General features: G+C 46.0%; 1 protein-coding gene across 2 annotated transcripts in view; it reads right to left on the reverse strand.

The window, feature by feature from the left end:
• Window positions 1-604: 604 nt before the first annotated feature.
• The window catches only part of PDE6A (phosphodiesterase 6A), a 69445-nt gene continuing 50787 nt past the window's right edge, over window positions 605-19262 (reverse strand). The window contains exons 19-23 of one of the 2 annotated variants that reach the window (XM_065874680.1): window positions 4609-4672; window positions 4249-4323; window positions 3520-3603; window positions 1623-1770; window positions 605-1215 (exon numbers count right to left, since the gene is read on the reverse strand). In XM_065874680.1, coding sequence (XP_065730752.1) covers window positions 1136-1215; window positions 1623-1770; window positions 3520-3603; window positions 4249-4323; window positions 4609-4672 — 451 coding nt within the window. In that variant the 3' untranslated portion in view covers window positions 605-1135. The remainder of the gene's footprint in view (window positions 1216-1622; window positions 1771-3519; window positions 3604-4248; window positions 4324-4608; window positions 4673-19262) is intronic. The other variant, XM_065874681.1, reaches the window with a different exon arrangement.

The raw sequence follows: 19262 nt of genomic DNA on the forward strand, positions 1-19262 counted from the left end.
TGATGAACCATTGAGACTTGCCTCACATAACATTGTTCCATTCTGGCTTCTTGCCGGTATGACTCTTATAAAGCTATGTGTACCACCTTGTGAACGAGGACTCCCTTGTTTTGGTATATCCGCTTTTTCACACAAGCACGCTAAATATATGTGCTAAAAGAGAGATTTTGACATTTTGGTTTCAGACAACGACACCAACTGATGACTGTGAAACGGTTTCTGGTCGGAGGATATGGAAAACTTGAATTGTGTGCCATATTTGGGTGAACTTGAAACTTTTTCCTTTGCTCACTTACTCCCAGTGAGAGCAGTGACGAGTGGCCTCTTCCAAGACTTTCCGTCTTGGATGTGTGTGCTATTGCTGCGGAGTTGTCCTGTGTTGGGCCAAGATGGCCAGGCCTTAACACCTGCCATGGATCAGTCACTGGGTGCAGGCCACCACCCTTGGGCAACTGTCTCCCTGCGGATGAGGTAATCCCCGAAGGGGCTGAAACCAAGGGCTGTCTGCTGACAGTGCTCATCACTGCTGGGAACACAAGTCTTCAGTAAAGGGTCCATGCAGCTCATCACAGCACCTGCCACAGCTGGATATTAGGGGTTCGTGTGTTGCATGTGATACGGATGTGGTTATGTTAGAAAACGCCCATATGTCTTTAAAGATGTATAATGGAGGAGTAAACGATATGTCTGAAATTTGCTTTTAAATATTTCAGCTAAGAAAAAAATGAAAAAAATATAAAAGGACAGACGAAGCAAATGTGGCAAAACTCGATATTAGAATCTGGGTGATGGGTAGGTGGAGATTCATTGTGCAGTTCTCTACTTCTGAGGATGATTGCAAATTTGTGTACTATAAAATGAAAGTATAAGAACAAAAATGATTCTAGGTAAGCAAGTGAGTCTGGCGCTAATGTTTAACTGAGTCTATGAAAGGCAAAATGTTGGTTGTAGCTCAATAAAAAGTGCTCACAGCCAAAAAGAGCCTTGAAAGCCACTAGGGAAGATGTAAACTAACTTCTTCAGTCTTCAAACCCTATAACTCTGACTTCTCAAGCAGGTGCATGGTTTCCCACTGGCTTGGGTACCCTCCTCCAGTGAAGGGTGGGGCCGGTCTGGGCGTGGATCCCCGCTTGCGCTACTGGACACAGCAGGACTTGGATGCAGGCGCGCCTCCACCTGAGCCTGGTTTTCCCCCAGGCTGATTTCCTGCGGCTGCTGCTGCAATCAGACAAGAAAGAGAACACACCAGATGAGAGGAGGCTGTGGCGGGCTTTCCCTTTTACCTGGTTTGGACCAAGAGTTGCAAACTCCAGGGCTTTCAGAGGCCCTATGTCTACCACTTTATTATTGGAATCTGTCCTACACTGGCTGGGGGCAGTCAGGGAATCCTTGCTGGGAGCCTCAGTCTTGGGAACCAGGCTCTGCTACTGCTCACAGTGTGACTTGGCCATGACACTTCACCTCTGTGGGCCTCAGTGCTCTCATACGTAGAATGGGGACAGCTAGGTCGTGGGGAGGCCCGAATAGGTCCACGTGTGTGAGGCTTTGCGGTCCCGCCAGGCACGCCATGAGAGCTCGGTGTGTGTGGCGTAGGGGCTCTCCGTCCTCCCCCTTCCACAAACCTTGGTTGGCTGCCTGCCCTTTCTGCTTCTCCTCCTCCTGCATCTTCATCTTGGCTTCATACTCGTCAGCGAGCACCTTCCACTCCTTGCGGTTGTTGGTGATCCCATCCAGCATGGGAGTGATCTCCTCGTGGAACCGGGAGAATTCCTGGAAGAGAGAGACAGAGCCTCTGGCGCAGGAGTCGAGCCCTGGGGTCCGGGTTCCAGGTGGAGCACAGTGGGTCGTGTCTGCACTGGAATGAGCTGCCCGGGCGCGTTGCAGCTTCCGTCCCCAGCAGTGTGTGTGATGACACTGCAGGGCTTCTGGCCACAAGGTCCCATGCCTCTCCTGCTTGAAACCCTCCTGTGGCCCTCCCTGTGCTTCAGGATGAAGCACAAGCTCCTTCACAAGGCTTTCAAGCTCTCCAGACCCAGTGCTCTCCCCCTTCACCAACTTGAACCCTCCGGACATTGCAAATCTGTCAGTTTCTGTGGGCTTCAGTCCAGCTCTTGCCTTTGCTGGAACACTCAAACTTATCCCTTCTTTTCCCTTGAGGCCTCCACTTAGACATCACTTCCTCAGGGAAGCCTCTTCTGATCCCCAAGGTAAGTCAGGTCCTCTATTAGCAGCTCCCCAAACCTTCTCTTCCTACATCTCACTTCACTGTAATGACTCCATTTGCCAGTCTGCCCCTGGAGCTGTGAGCTGGACAGGGCAGGGACATCTCTGCTCATCCATTGGGGTGGCCTTGGCCTAGTACAGGGTCTGGGGCACAAAGACAGTCAATATTTGCCGAGTGAAATCGGGATAGGAAGAGGATTCTTAAGGTCTCTTAGCTCTAAGAATAAAAATAATTTCTTTGAGCACAGCACGTGACAGTTTATGAAGTGCTTTATCTCCTTTGATCCTCAGAAACTCCTGCGAGGTGGGAAAATGAGACTCATTACTCCCAGATTTCTAGGTGAAGAAATGGAGATGCAGATTGGTGGAGATTTGCACAAGGTAAGAATGGCAAATCCAGGGTCTACTGTGGAGTTCAGCCAGAGCCAGCTGTGCTCAGAGCTGCCTGGGTTCAGATCTAGATGCTGCCACCAGCTGTGTGAGCTTGGGCAGGACACCGTGAAATCAGGACAGCACCTCATAGGGTTGCTGTGAAAATGCACGTAAAGCACATAGCCCAGTCTTCATTTCATATATTACTGATGGTCATGGAGAGCGTCAACTATGCTGCCCTGTTGCTCAGAGGACCCCAGGTAGTCTGCGTTATATCAGAGATGCACTTGTACGCCCTCTGGGAGCAGAAGGGCTGCAGCTTACGTAGCAGGAAGAGCCCTAGACTAGGGGTCAGGCGTCCCGGCCCTGATGCTGTCTCTAGCTGACTCCAGTGACCTGGCCCTGTGATTTCTCCTCTCTGACCTCTGTCTCCTCATGTAACATGGCCAAAATAAAAATAACAAATGAGAGGGGGGTGTGTGGCACAGATAACATGGATTGGGGCGTGGTGGGTTTCTCAAGAGAGAGACTAACTTTGAGCCAAAACTCAAAGTGAAGTTCCAGATTATCTTTTGGCAATTGAGTAACTGTGACCTGTCATATTCCCACAAGCTGGGGAAGTTAGGAAGGCATGTTCCCCACTTCTGCTATGCTCCCCACTTCTCTGCCTGAAAACACAATATGTCATTTGTCCCGCAACTATTTATTGAGCAACTAGGATATACAAAGCTCCGGGCTCTGGCCTGGGTATGCAGTCACACAAGCTCCTATGGGGCTGTCCTGAGGACCAAATGCCATTGGAGGTGAGAAGCGCTTTGTAAAGTATCACTCATCACTTGCCAGGGTTTTTTATTCCTGATGTCATTTGGGAATCCCGGGCTCATCAAAGACATCTTGTTGGGCCTTTGAAAGCAAAGGACTTACCTTGTAGACAAAGGTGCAAACGAAGTCAATGAAGCCGACCTGAAGCTTGGGGAGTTCGTCCGCCTTGTTTCTGTCCATCATGGGCTGTCGGGGGGGAGAAAGAGTTAACTGCACTGGGCTCCTCCTGGCCTGATGCAGCAAGGGGACCCACCCTACCAATGAAACATTCTTGCAAAACAAAAACCTTCTAACTGGTCTCCCTGTGTCTGGTGGGGGGCCGGCTGACAGTTCCAGCCAAGTTTACTTTCAAAGTCGATAGGTTCTCAGCTTGACCAGGTCATCCCCTTGCACGGTCTGTGCTGTTAGAACAGAGCCAGGGGAGGTGGACTCCTAGACTGTCAGAACTGAAAGGGAAATCTAAGTTTTGGTGTCCACTTGTCAATCACTACTTAGCTGAGTGTGCTAAGGACACATAGCTTAAAGCAGGGTCCTCAAACTTTAGGAGAGAGCACATTGCTGGCCCACCCCCAGAGTTTCTGTTCAGGTAGGTCCAGGGTGGGTCTGTGGATTTGCATCTGTAATATGTTCCCAAGTAACGAGGTTGATGGTGGTCTCCAGGGGCCATACTTTGAGAACCACTGCATTAAGGAAAGATCATCTCTGTGGTAAGGTCACACGTCCCTGTGTCAAGGGTGAGGAGGCACATCTCTCCATCATGGCGAGGTCACTGCTCTCCACCAGGATGAGATCACATGCCCAGTATCAGGCTGAAGTCCCTTCTCTACTCACAATGGGATTCTGTTGCAGCACCGTGCGCTCCAGGTCACCTTGTTCCCAGAATTCGGCAGCAACCAGTAGCGCCACCTGCAACAGGCAGACACCCGCCATGGAGTCAAGCCCCAGCCCCAATCCTCCTACCCTTGCTCACATCCCACGTGGGTTTCCAGCTCAGCAAAGACATGAACCCCACTCCTGCCCTGCCACCCCACTTTATGTCATCATGGGAGAGGTCCTCAGGTGATTGCCATGTCTTGGTAGAGGAGGATGGAGCAAAGGTGGGCTGCCTCAGGAGCTGGAGAATCCAAGCCACATTAGCTGCTGTCACCAGGACTGGGATGCTCCTTCTCTCGGGTCAGGAGGAGTGCACACCTTGCTCTGCACCTCCCAAGGCTTGGTGATGGCTGAGAGATCACAGGCGGTCATCATCATGGCCCTGCACACAAGCACACCATCCATCAGTCCGGAGCCAGTCATGGCTGTATATCTGGTTAATTCCATCTATCTCTCCTTTCTCTGCCCCTACTAGTAGGTGACCTCATCCCATGGTGAGAAGAGGGGTCGCTTCCCCATTGCATCTGAAGGTCAGGCTTTGAAATCAAATAGAGGTTTAAATCCTGCCTCTGTCAGTTACCAGGAGTTTGACATTGAGCAATTAAACCAACTTCTCTATGCCACAGTTTCCCTTCTGTAATAATAATGGTACGTCCCTCATGGAGTGGGTGCAAGATTAAATGAGATAATGTGTGAAAAATCTTAGCATGGTGCCTGGATATAGTATGTGCATAATAAACACTGGCGATGATCAGGAACATATATTGGGTTTCCATTATGTGCCACACACTGTTCTAGGCATTTTATAGACATCAATTTCATTTAAATCCCATCACATCCTCAAAGTTCCTTCTCTCCTGTCTAATATAGAACAATGTTTCTCAACCTTTTTCTCATCATCCTCCCTGCTCCACTGTCAAAGAGCTTTTTTATTAGACATTTTTCCTATAATCGCTGTACCATGAAATTTTAATAGCACAGACATACTGTATATCTGTCTGGAGGGCCACAGACCATTGTAATGTCTAAGATTTTTTGCTCCTCTCCTAAGAACCGCTTTTTGCCCCATTGAGTAATGCATGATGCAGGGAGAAGGGCGACCCTGGTCATTGTGAGGAAGCCTTACGTTAAGAAGAAGAGGAAGGGATTGAGGAAAGAAAGAAACGGTTAAAAGATAAACTCTTTTTTTTTTTAATATTTTGATTTCTTTTTTTTTTTTTTTTTTTGGCTGCATTGGGTCTTCGTTGCTGCGTGCAGGCTTTCTCTAGTTGTGGCAAGCAGGAGCTACTCTTCGTTGTGGTGTGCGGGCTTCTCATTGCGATGGCTTCTCTTGTTGCAGAGCACGGGCTCTAGGCATATGGGCTTCAGTAGTTATGGCACATGGCCTCAGTAGTTGTGGCTCACGGGCTCTAGAGCACAGGCTCAGTATTTGTGGCACACGGGCTTAGTTGCTCTGTGGCATGTGGGATCTTCCCGGACCAGGGCTCGAACCCATGTCCCCTGCATTGGCAGGTGGATTCTTAACCACTGCGCCACCAGGGAAGTCTCTAAAAGATAAATTCTTAAAGGAGTTTCACAATAATAGGAAGGTAAGACAGGTATTATTACATAGGTAGGTACAATATAAGACAGAAGGGAGGGGACATGGGAAAAGAATTGGAGAAAGGGGCGAATTTGAGAATGTGTTTCAGAGTCGGGGTGTAGTGGCATGAGCGTCTGGGATGGGAATGCCGGGGCCATGTACTATGGGCCTTAATTCCATGCTGGAATTAAGTGTAGGTGTATCCAATAAGCAGAAAGAGCTTTTGAAGGTTCAAGGCCAGGTCATGACCTCATCAGAGCTGCTTGGCAGCACCTGTAGGATGGGGCCGACAGGAGAGGGAGGGAAGAAGGAAGGAAGGAAGGAAGACGCTGCAGCAAGGCAGGCAGGATGGCAGGAGGGCCTGACCTGCAGCAATACCCGCGGGCTGGAAGAGCATGGGGTCAACCTCACGTGGTAGAGCCAACCCGACTTGGTGAGATGATGGGCATGGGCTGGGAAGGGGATAGTTGGAGAAGGTTGGGGCTCTGAACCTAACTAGTGGCTTGGATGATTTTACAATTTACCAGCTGTATCTGGCATAGGTTACATAAGCTGGTCTGGGAGGCCTGAGGAGTTATGAAATATTAACAGGTTTAACTATCTTCTTTTTTTCTTTTTGCAGTACACGGGCCTCTCACTGTTGTGGCCTCTCCCGCTGCGGAGCACAGGCTCCGGACGCGCAGGCTCAGCAGCCATGGCTCACGGGCCCAGCCGCTCCGCGGCATGTGGGATCCTCCCAGACCGGGACATGAACCCGTGTCCCCTGCATCGGCAGGCGGACTCTCAACCACTGCGCCACCAGGGAAGCCCTTAACTATCTTTGATTAAGTAAACCCTCAAAAACTCATAGAAATCTTTAAGTAAGTAAGTTTTCAGGAATGCATACATCTCTTAGAAACACCTTTATACTTTGTAATAACTTCAGAACACATGCCTAATGCTTCATGTTGTGTTGTAGACGCTATGTTTACCATCACACACATTAAGCAAATGAATGTTTGGCTGTGAATCCAGGAGTCACCGGTTCCCTGCTACCCATCAGTGTCTACATTTTAAGCCCACAGGTGTGGCTTCAGGAGAGCACTGGAGGTTTACTTTCCTTGGCTGGAGAAATCATGTGAAAATCACTCCCAGCAATTAAGGAAACAACTAAGTGTTTTAGAGATAGAGATTTAGTACGTTCGTGGGATGTGGTGGGGAAGGGGGCGTGGGGGACACACCTGGACACCAGAAAAGCCAATCCAAAGTCTCGTGCTCTAAAGACAAGGCATTACATTCACTTCAGCACCACTGCCTTAGGTGTTCCGAGGCCAAGATGCTATGCTATGCATTAGGGATCCAGAGAGGCCTGCAGGGAGCTCATAGTCACTTAAGGAACATAGAGGGGAAGAAAAACACAAAAACTGTTATCACAATAAGTGGGATGGGTGGTAGAAGTACAAGGTGCAAAGAAATAAAAATCCATGGGCTTCCCTGGTGGCACAGTGGTTGAGAGTCCGCCTGCCGATGTAGGGGACACAGGTTCATGCCCTTGTCCGGGAGGATCCCACATGCCTCGGAGCGGCTGGGCCCGTGGGCCATGGCCGCTGGGCCTGCGTGTCTGGAGCCTGTGCTCTGCAACGGGAGGGGCCGCGGCGGTGAGAGGCCCGCGTACCTCAAAAAAAAAAAAGAAAAGAAATAAAAATCCAAAGGTGAGAGCAGCTAGCTCGGTGCAGGGCCCTTCGGAGAGGTGACAGTGAGGCGGGGCCCTGAGGGGTGCATAGGAGCTCTCCAGGAGGAGAGAGAAGAAAGGGTATAGTGGGCAGAGGTGTGGTGGAGGGTACACGGCATTGCCACAGGGCAGAGGGCCATCCAGCATGTGACTGTGGGAGCATTCATCTATCCATCCTTGTACGTGTATGCATGCCAGATGTCAGGCAGGGGCTGGTTCACAGCACCCCTGCTCTCAGAGAGCTGGTGTTGGGGAGTCACATATGTATCTCACAAATATGTGTAAATGTGTAAACAACTGAATACTCTGAAGGAAAGGAGTCCTATTCTAGGAGATAATGTAACAAGAGAAACTGACCTAAGTCTGGGAGGTCAGGGAGGGCTTCCCTGAGGAAGTGGCCCTGGAGCTGATATCTGCTGGAAGTATAGCAGTGAACTTGGTGACAAAGGCAGTGGGAAAACACATTCCAGGCAGAGAGAACATCTAGTGCAAAGGCCCTGGTGGAAGGAAGCCTGGCACACTCAAAGAGCTGGAAGGGAGGAAGAGCTCAGGGAGCAGGTGGCAGAGGGGGTGAGAGGGGACCCAAGAGATGAGCAGGGCAGACCCACAGAACCCAGGCTGCGGTGAGGGGACATCTTTATGCTAAGAGCAGCGGGAAAAGCCACTGAAGAGTGGAAGGGGTCACATTTGCATTTTACAGAGAACATAGTGGCTTCGGTACGGAGGGCACAGGAATGCCAGCCGGGAGCCCAGTTTGGAAGCCATTTCAGGATCCAGACAAGAGATGGACGTGGCAATAAAAAGAAGTGTCCAGATAGACAAGGCATTTAAGAAGTAAACTCAACAGGGTTTGGGGATAGATTAGACATGCAAAGTGAGGAAGAGGAAGATTTTAGGATGAAAGAGAGTAAAGGACAACAGGGTTATTACGCAGAAGAGAGTGAGAGTAAGTCATGAAGACTTGCTGAGAAATTTGAACCTTAGCCCCAAGGTAGGTGAGAGTCAGTCAGCGAGAGGAGGGGGTGGAGTTGAATGGGAGAACAGTATAAAACTCTGTACAAGGCTTTGGAATTAGAGCAATTAGATTCTAACTCTTGTCCTTACTTGCCATTATCTAGGGCAAGTGACTTAATGTCTTTGAGTCTTTCTCTGTTCTCTGGTGAAATGAGATAAGCGTATTAGGTTGGATCATATGAAATTCTGATTTTGTGGGTCAAAAACTGTCGTAAGTCAGCAGTTTCACAGGGTTCAATGCAATTTATCTGTCCTAGGAGTTACTGTGACCGTCACATAAGATGATTTTATAAGTGCCCCATGGTCCTCATCTTCATCGTTATCACCTTCATCACAATCACCAGGATGGGCTCCCGCTCACCTGGCCCAAAGCAAACGTTACTTCCCCACAGCTGGGATGCTCAGCGGTGCTTCTCCCTGACCCTTGGCTGACCCCTGAAAGCATCCCAGCCACCCTTGAGAGGCATTCAGATTCTTCTTGGAATTACACCTGGACTGGAGGCTGTAGCCCACAGGGAAAGTTTGAAGGGAGCCTGAGAAATCTGTGGGTGTCCGGGAGAGGGGTGGGTTGACTTGGATTCCAGTCCTTGATGTTCCACGAATGCCCGTGTGACACTAGGTAAGTCACTTTGTCTCTCTGGGCCTCACTTTTTTCATTTGTAAAACACTAAACCAGGAGCTGGCAAACTTTTTCTGTAAAGGGCCAGATAGTAAATATTTTAGGTTTCGCAGAGCATGTAGGCTCGATAGCAGCTACTCAGTTTCATCATCGCGATGCGAAAGCAGCCATTGATAAGTCAAGACAAGGTCAGTTGGCGCCTGGCATCCAGTCTCCGGAAAGGTGACTGGGTAGGTGACCGGTGAGGCCTGAGCTGCGTGACCCAGGGCTTGAGAGGGGTTGGAGGTTGTTAACTCACCAAGCACATTTTGCTAAGTGCTTACTGCATGCCAGGCCCCAGATAGATTCTGAGGATTTAGGATTTAGGAGTGCCGCCCTGGAGGCATTTACCACTGAAACAACTCTTAATCCATTAGCCCCACATTGTTGGGGATTTATGAGTTTTGGTTTGCAGTGTTTTCGGTGTCTTCGTGGTTTTCATACTTTCCGTCCAGTCTTCCCAAAGCTCCCCTCTCTTGAACACAGTGAGTGCCCAACGTCAGAGAGCAGCTGAGGTTGGAGCCTTGATGAGCTCATTGGGTTTAAAGTGGCCCTTAATTGCTCCTTGACCACAGCTGCTTGAGGAGAGTGATTAAGGATTTTGAGAATCTTGGCCACTGTTTCATTATTTGCGGATGTATATTAGAAGTATGTATTTAGCACAGTGGTCGCCTTTTGGATTCAAGCACAAACGGTGTTTCTAAATTCTTTTTTTGGAGGGGGGCTGTGGGGGAGAAGGAAGGATTTATTACTTGCAGCAAGTAAGGAGAACACCAGGGATCTTTTCCCAAAGTAGTGTCTCCCCCAACTGCAAAATTGGGGAAGTTTTAAACTAAGGGTGCATGTGTAAACTCAGGGTACATGAGAAGGCTTAAGCAGAGGAGAATTCAGCACAGAATCGGGGCGAAGGTAGACAGAGACCAAGCTTTAGTTGACGTCAGGAGGGTCCACATCGTCATTCCATCCTTCGCCTGGGTGGGGGCCTTAGTTCCTGGTGCCAAGACTTACTGAAGCTCAGGTTCTTTATGTCTCGTGGCAGAAAGAATTCAGTGGGAAACAAAGTGATAGATAAGAAGTGGATTTATTTAGAGAGGTACACATTCCATAGATGGAATGCGGTCCATCTCAAAAGGTGAGAGTGGCCCTGGGAGAAACAGTCCACAGACAGAGTGTGGGCCATGTCAGAGGGCAAGGGGCTGTTTCTAAATTCTTAATATTCATTCCTAGATCGATGAATGGATGGAAGGATGGATGGGGGAGGGGAGGACGGGCTGCTCAGTTAAAAAAAAAAGACAGGGTCACTTATCTCTTAGGCAGTACCTAGGGTTCAGGATACTTTTAGGGGCCCATGAAAATATTTAAATCTTAATTTCTTTTAAAAAAAGAATATAGTAATAGTAAATTTATTAATAATGAATGACTTCAGCCTGGATTATATTTGTCTTTATACCAACACAGTCATAAAATATGATTTTTATTTACGTATTTAAAAGGAGGAAGAAGCCATGAAGGCAAAAGTGCCTATGACCCACAAAAGTCATGGTGTGGCCCTCCATACAAGAATACCATTTTATTTATGGGTACTAAAATTTGACTTCTTATCATTTTTATTTGTTAGGAAATATTATTCTTTTGATTTTTTTTTTCCCAACCGTTTCAAAATGTAATCGCCATCTGAGCTCGTGGCAGGTGGCAGGCCTCACGTTCTACCACTAGAGGATCTCTAATCCATGCACAGAAACCTTCAAGTGCATGGTTTGGTCAGACTATCCAGCGTGAGACCTGCAATTGGGTGGAGACGTAAAGGGTTTAATGACGAGTGAAAGTCACACCCCGATTCTGGAGGTACTGTAACATCTTGGTCCTACAGTAAACACACTAAAGTGGGGTGACCCAAGAGATAGCAATGCAGGAGACTCACAAAAGTCAATCGGCTTAAGATGCCTCAAGGATTGAGGTGAGTACTCCAAGATAATCAGAGCACAGGAGGGGGGGTGTTGGGTTTTTTCCACACAACAACCAATTCTGTCACCAACTAGGTGTCCTCTGATTCGATTCAATTCAATTCAATACAATTCACTTTTTTTTTTTTTTTTTTTTTTTTATTTGGCTGCTCTGGGTCTTAGTTGCAGCATGTGGGATCTTTTAGCTGCGGCATGCGAACTCTTAGTTGCGGCATGTGGGATCTAGTTCTCTGACCAGGGATCAAACCTGGGCCCCCTGCATTGGGAGCACGGAGTCTTAGACACTGGACCACCAGGGAAGTCCCAATACAATTCACTTCTGACACTAGCGTCAGACTTCACAGGTTTGAGGGTTTAGTCCCACAAGGCTACCCTCGCCTCAGAAGTCAGCTGCAAGTATCAGGTTTCCAGGTTACCCACACTTCTGACTTGACTACAGAGTCAGGGGGTTCCCACAGGCCCCAGATTCAAAAATTTGCTAGGACAGCTCATAAAACTTCAGAAAACTCTTAATATACAGGATATAACTCAGGAATAGCCAAGTGGAAGAGATGCATAGGAGAAGGTATGGGGTCGGGGGTGCCTACAGAGCTTCCATGCCCTTTTCAGACTTGTCACCCTCCCAGCACGTAGATGTGTTCACTGACCTAGTAGCTCTTTGAACTCTGTTGTTTAGAGGTTTTTAATGGCATTTTTACTACATAAGCATGATTTATTAAATCACTGGCCGTTGGTAACTAATTTAGTCTCCAGTCCTTTCCCCTCCCCAGAGGTTGGGCTGGGGCTGAAAGTTCCAAGTTTCTAATCAAGGCTTCATCTTTCTGGTGATCAGCCCCTACCCTGAAGCCCTCTGGGGTCCCACCAAGAGTTGCTTCATTAGAACAAAAGACACTCCTGCCAAGCCTATGACTCTTACTGCTATCAAGGGTTTTAGAGCTCAGTGTCGGGAAATGGGGACAAAGGCCAAATATATATGTCTCTTTATACCACAGGAAGAGCCTAACACCATACCTGCCGTGAGCAACGCTGCACAGCATTCCACATGTCTCAGCTCAGCTCCTGTCATAATTCATAAGGTAGGTGCTACCAGTATCCTCTTTCAGCAGATGAGAAAACTGAGGCATGGAGAGGTGAAGTAAACTACTCAAGGTCAAACAACAAAAAGTGAGAGAGCTGAGACTTGAACCCAGACTCTCTGGTGCCGAAGCACAAGTGTGTAACAGGTACAATGTACCCAAGTATGAAGCAGCTCTAATTATGTATCTAATCTCCTAATCGATGGACCAACTCCGAGACTGCTTTACAGCAGTGGTTTTCAACCAGGTGCAGTTTTTGCCCCCAGGGATATTTGACAATGCCTGGAGATATTTTTGCTTGTCACAACTGGGGAGGAGCGGCTGCTACTGGTATCCAGTGAGCAGAAACCAGGGGCTGCTACTGGCTTCTAGTGAGCAGAAACCAGGGATTTCATCTACTAAGTGAAATCTTAAAATGCACAGAATAGCCCCTGTAACAAAGAGTTGTTGTCCCCAAATGTCAATAGTGTTAAGATTGAGAACCCTGCTTTGATCTTCAACATTTTTCACTGAGTGCCTAGCTGAAGAATTCTGAAGAATGTTTACCTTCTTGTACATTTTTAAGTTGACATCTTGCTATTAAAATGATTACATCATTCTTTAAGTATAAAGGAATCTAAATAGCATAGCATTTTCGTATCAACCATCAGCACATCACCCATTTAAAAGCAAAGAGATAAGCTTTTCTTTAAGAGTCTGGAATTTTAAAGACTGAAATGTAGGATCAGAAACCATAAAACTTCTAGAGGAAAGTATAGGCAGAACACTCTTTGACATAAATTTTAGCAATATATATATATATATATTTGGATTGGTCTTCTAAAGCAAAGGAAATAAAAGCAAAAAATAAACAAATGGGGCTTCCCTTGTGGCGCAGTGGTTGGGAATCCGCCTGCTAATGCAGGGGACGCGGGTTCGAGCCCTGGTCCGGGAGGATCCCACATGCCGGGAGCAGCTGGGCCTGAGCGCCACAGATGCTGAGTGTGTGCGCTGGAGCCCGTGAGCCACAGTTGCTGAGCCCATGTGCCACATCTACTGAGCCTGCGCTCTGGAGCCCGTGCTCTGCAAAGGGAGAGGCCACCACAGTGAGAGGCCCAGCCATCGTGGCGAGGAGTGGCCCCCACTCTCCGCAGCTGGAGGGGGCCCGCGCACAGCAGCGAAGATCCATTGCAGCCAAAAATAAAATTAAAAATATATATATTAAAAATAAATAAATAAACAAATGGGACCTAATTAAACTTAAAAGCTTTTTCACAGCAAAGGAAACCATTGACAAACCAAAAAGACAACCTATAGAATGGGAGAAAATATTTGCAATTGATATGACCAATAAGAGGTTAATATCCAACAATGTAAAACAGTTCATACAATTCAACATCAAAAAAATAAACAACCTAAACAAAACAAAACAAAATAGCCTGATTAAAAAATGGGCAGAATGGGCTTCCCTGGTGGCGCAGTGGTTGAGAGTCCGCCTGCCGATGCAGGGGACACGGGTTCATGCCCAGGTCCGGGAGGATCCCACATGCCGCGGAGCAGCTGGGCCCGTGAGCCATGGCCGCTGAGCCTGCGCATCCGGAGCCTGTGCTCCGCAGCGGGAGAGGCCACAGCAGTGAGAGGCCCGCGTGCCGCGGAAAAAAAAAAAAAAAACGGCAGAAGAACTGAATAGACATTTTTCCCAAGAGGAAATGCAGATGGCCAATAGGCACATGGAAAGATGCTCAACATTGCTAATCATCAGGGAACTGCAAGTCAAAACCACAATGAGATATCACCTCCCACCTGTCAGAATGGTTATCATAAAAAAAAAAAAAAAAACGAAACACAAATAATAAACGTTGGTGAGGGTGTGGAGAAAAGAGAACTCTCGTACACTGCTGGTGGGAATGTAAATTGGTGCGGCCACTGTGGAAAACAGTATGAAAGTTTCTCAAAAAACTAAAAATAGAACTACCATATGACCCAGCAATTCCACTCCTGGGTATATATTCAAAAAAAACAAAAACAGTAACTCGAAAAGGTACATGCACCCCAATGTTCATAGCAGCATTATTTACAATTGCCATGGTATTGAAGCAACCTAAGTGTCTGTCGACAGTTGAATGGATAAATAAGATGTGGTATGTATATACAAGGGAATATTACTCAGCCATAAAATGAAGAAATTTTGCCATGTGCAGCAACATAGATGGACTTGGACAGTATTATGCTAAGTGAAATCAGTCAGAGAAAGGGAAATAGTGTATGATGTCACTTAAATGTGGAATCTGAAAAAAACAACGAACTAGTGAATGTGATTAAAAAAAAGAAGCAGACTCACAGATATGAAGAACAAGCTGGAGATATAGTGGTTACCAGTAGGAAGAGGGAAGTGGGGAGAGGCGATATAAAGGTAGGGAATTAAGAGGTACAAACTACTATGTAAAAAATAAGCTATAGGATATATTGTACAACACGGGGAATATAGCCAATAATTTATAATAACTATAAATGGAGTAGAACCTTTAAAAATTGTGAACCACCATATTGTACACCTGTAACATATTAATATTGTACATCAACTATACTTCAATTAAAAAAAAAAGAGTCTGGAATTTTGCATCCTTCCTTTACTTCATAAACTTGTATTTCCAGTTGACTTCCCCCACAGATTTTTATCCTAATGTTTTGTGTGTGTGTGTGTGTGTGTATGTATGTATGTATATATGTGTATAACTGTATACATATCACAGACATTCAAAAACATATATATGAAATGTATTGATTACCCTTTCATACTTATTTGCAACCAAATATGTCCATTAGTTGAAATTATATAACTAAACAATGCTGTCTTTGACCATAGGTCTCCAAGTGTTGAAAACTTTTCTTTTGGATTGAGTTATTATTATTACACGCTTAACCAATACAATAAAATATATTACCTATTTTTAGAAATTATTAAACACTCAAATATTTTTGGAAATTCATCTATTGATGAGATAGGATGGGACTATTTTTTAAAAATCAGTTAACGAATTGGGAATTCCCTGGCGGTTCAGTGGTTAGGACTCTGTGCTTTCACTGCTGAGGGCACGGGTTCAATCCCCGGTTGGGGAGAAGATCCTGCAAGTCGTGTGGTGCGGCCAAAAAGAAAAAAAATCAGTTAACGAATGAATACTTCTTATTGCAAGACTGATTAGATGCAATAATTAGAAACCCTGGGAATGGAAGGAGTTTTGTCACAATGTCATTCCATTCTTTAAATTCTTCCAAATGTATCTATCAGAAGCCCTCCCTTGGGTTTATAATGCCGCGATTAAAAGAAGCTTTGAGGACACCAGTATTTATTGTCCCTCTGTATGATGCCCCAGAGGTCTTTGCACCATAGACTTCAAAAAAGGGTGAGTTTGCCTTTATTTTGTAACATGGGAGAAGAGTGAGGAACTGACCATGCCTCACCTACTGTGCTTTCTCCAGAAGATAGTGTGAAGAGAGAGAACACTGATTCCCTTGAGGCTATCCAAGCCTATATTTGTCTTGGAAGGCCTTGGGAGGGGTATGTGTGCTCAGTGAAGACTTCCACTTAAGACTACCTTGGCTTTTACAGTGATTGAAGAAGTCCTGCCTCTGGCTTTTCAAAATTTTTTGAAACCCTTAATATCATTTCTTTGTAAAGTCTGCATGACATTGCGTTGTGTGAAAATACCATAATGTATTTAACCTGGTGCCCCATGATGGTTATTTAAGGTTTTTCCAATATTTTTTGTGATTACGAATAATGCTGCAATGAATAACTTTGTGCATACTCCTTGAAGCACATGTGGGAGAAAATCTGGAGGGCAAATCCTAGATGTGGCATTGCTGGGTCAAAGAGTATGGCCGGTTACGATTTTGATAGGCATTGCCCTCCGTAAAACCGTCCCTACTGGGGAGTTCCCTGGTGGTCCAGTGGTTAGGACTCAGCGCTCTCATTGCCATGGCCCGGGTTCAGTCCCTGGTCAGGAAACTAAGATCAAAGATAAGCAAATTTTAAAACACACACACACACACACACACACACACAAACAAAACAAAAATCTGCACCTATTTACATTCCCACCACAGTGAATAGGATTGCCTGTTGCCCCTCACTCTGCCCAACACCATGTGTTAGCAAACATTTAATCTTTGCCAGTAAGAGGGATGAACAATTATATCTCGAGGTACTTCTATTTTGCATTTCTCTCACTATGGGTAAGGTCATCATCTATTCATATGTTTACATCCCACTGTAATTCCTTTTCTGGGTTATATCTATTCATGCCATTTGCTCTTTTTTCTGTGGGATTAGGCTTTTTCTTGAATTGTATTAACACTACTAAGGAAATTAGCTCTTTTTCTGTCAGAAGTGTTGCACGTATTTTCCCCCAGTGTATCATTTGCATTCTGACTTTAGCTATGTGTTCTTGTGTGTGTTGTGCAGAAATCTCTAATTTTTATGTAGTCAAATTTATTGATCTATTCATGTCTTGAATTTTATGTCACACTTAGAAAAGCTTACTCTTTTTAATTCTCCCGTGCTTTCTTCCTCTCTCCATATTTTTAGTTTGTTTTCTCATTATTTTAAAATCCTTGATTCATCAAGAATTTATTTGCTATAGGAGTGAAATAGGGATTTACCTCTGTGGTAGAATATGAAATATATTGTAGAATATGAAATATATTTGGTTTTTGTCCCTGGTTCCTCACACAGAGCTCCTAAAACTCTTGAAATTTCCTGAGTGATAGGAGTGTCTTATCCTTCCCAAGAAGCCCCCCTTTGGATTTACGCTAATGAGGTGATATAGGGCGACTTAGGATAGGGTCCCTAGGTGGGTTCGGGTAGGGCTGGTCACCAGAAAGACCAAGTGAATAGAGGGATGGAACTTTCACCCCCACCTGCTGGCCTCTTGGAAAGGGTTGGGAGGAGCTGCAGATTAAGTTTTTTGTTTTTTTTTTTTTGCCGTACGCGGGCCTCTCACTGTTGTGGCCTCTCCCGTTGCAGAGCACAGGCTCCGGACGCACAGGCTCAGTGGCCACGGCTCACGGGCCCAGCCGCTCCGCAGCATGTGGGATCTTCCCGGACCGGGGCACGAACCCATGTCCCCTGCATCGGCAGGCGGACTCTCAACCACTGCGCCACCAGGGAAGCCCCAGATTAAGTTTTATAAAAACTCTTGAACAATGAGATTTAATAAGCTTCAGGGTTGGTGAATACACCCCAGTTCCATGGGGATGGAAGCCCCTGCTTTCAGCGCCTTTCTGGCCTTACCCTATGTACCTGTTTGGCCGTTCTTCTGTATTCTTTATAATAACCTTTATAATAAACTGGTAATGTAAGTAAACATTTCTCTGAGTTCTGTGACCCACTCTAACAAACTAATCAAACCCAAGGAGGTGGTCATGGGAGCATCCAATTTATAGCTAGTCAATCAGAAGCACAGGCAACATGGACTTGCCATTGGTGTCTGAAAGGAAGCCAGTCTCGTGGTGCTGAGCCCTTAGTAAGTGGGGTCTGACACTATCTCCGGGTTGATAGTGTGAGAATTGAGTGAAATTTGTAGGACAAGCAGTCAGTGCTCACTGAGAACTGAAGAATTGCTTGCTGGTCTTGGAAAAAAACAATCAGACCACCTCATTGTCCCAACACCATTTATGAAATTATCCCGTTCTCCACTGGCAGAAAATTCACTTTTAGCATAGGCATTGTCTTTTGAGTCTGTTCATTGACCTGTCCTTCTCATGCCTGGGACTGAACTGCCTTCAGTTCTGCTGGTCCCTATTATTTCCTTTCTCTTCCAGAATTTTCTGGCTCGTTTTGCATACTTATTTCTCATAAGGATTTTGGAATTGGCTTCCTAATTCTCTCCAAAATAAAATCGATATTTTCCTTGGAATCACTTTAAATGAATAACTAAATAGGGAGAATAGACGGCTTTCCTAATAGTAAGACCCCCTGTCCAAGAACTTGGTGTTCTTTCCAATCATTCAGTTCTTCTGCAGCACCATTTTGAAATGTCCAGCAGGGCAGCTCCTGGTCTGCCCGGGAGCAGCTGTAGCCAGCGTGTGCCTCCTTGTTCAGTGGTGCAGGTCACCCTGCTCCCCAGGATGGGAGGACCTTTGGGGAGGCCTTCTTGGACAACTTCAAAGCTGAGGGAAAGACTGGCCACTTGCCTAGTCTTCCCTGAGCCTGTCCCAGCAGCTGCCCCTTCTCTGTTGCAGGGACTTGTAACATTTGTGACTTAATTAAACCTCATCTCCACAGAAGCATCTGGAGATAAACTAACAACACCTCTTTGGGTACTGGGTCAGGACTTGTTTCCTTTGGCATCAACACCCAGGACCTGTCACAGGGGAGCCAGGGGAGCCATTGGCTTGGGCCACATATTCAAGAAAAGCCTCAGATTTACACTTCTCACCCCATCATCAACTGAAGTGAATCATGGAAGCACACTGAGAGAAACTAAAAGAAGACATTCACCCGAAAACTTAAAGTTGCATCTCATTACCAGAGCTCATGCCAGCGAAGCACTAAATATCACACAACTCATGGAACTAATTTGTGAATCGCACAGCTGTTTTGCAGGCCATTGCCATGCATAAAAGAACACTCAAGAAATTAAGCCTACAGATTGTGAGTGACATTTAGCTATCACTCAAACCATAATTGGTATAATGCTCTATGTTTTATCAAAAACTTTAAAGTTACATCACTTTACCACAAAAATTCTGCATTTTAAGATAGAAATACTTCAAATAGTGTACTTTTTATATACAAAGAAGTAAAACGATAGTATACTTTCTCATATTTTTGTGTTAGAGTAAAGATTAAACATATAATTTCTGCAATGCTGTTTTGGCATAACTTCTTTGCTTCATATGTCAGAGGCCTCCATAATGGAAAGTGTCCCAGGGCTCTCTTGAGGGCAGCAAGGCCTGTCAGTGCAGAATTTTGCCTTATGACCCC

The sequence above is a fragment of the Phocoena phocoena genome, chromosome 3 (genome assembly GCF_963924675.1).
Source record: "Phocoena phocoena chromosome 3, mPhoPho1.1, whole genome shotgun sequence".
In the NCBI taxonomy this organism is placed as follows: Eukaryota; Metazoa; Chordata; class Mammalia; order Artiodactyla; family Phocoenidae; genus Phocoena; species Phocoena phocoena.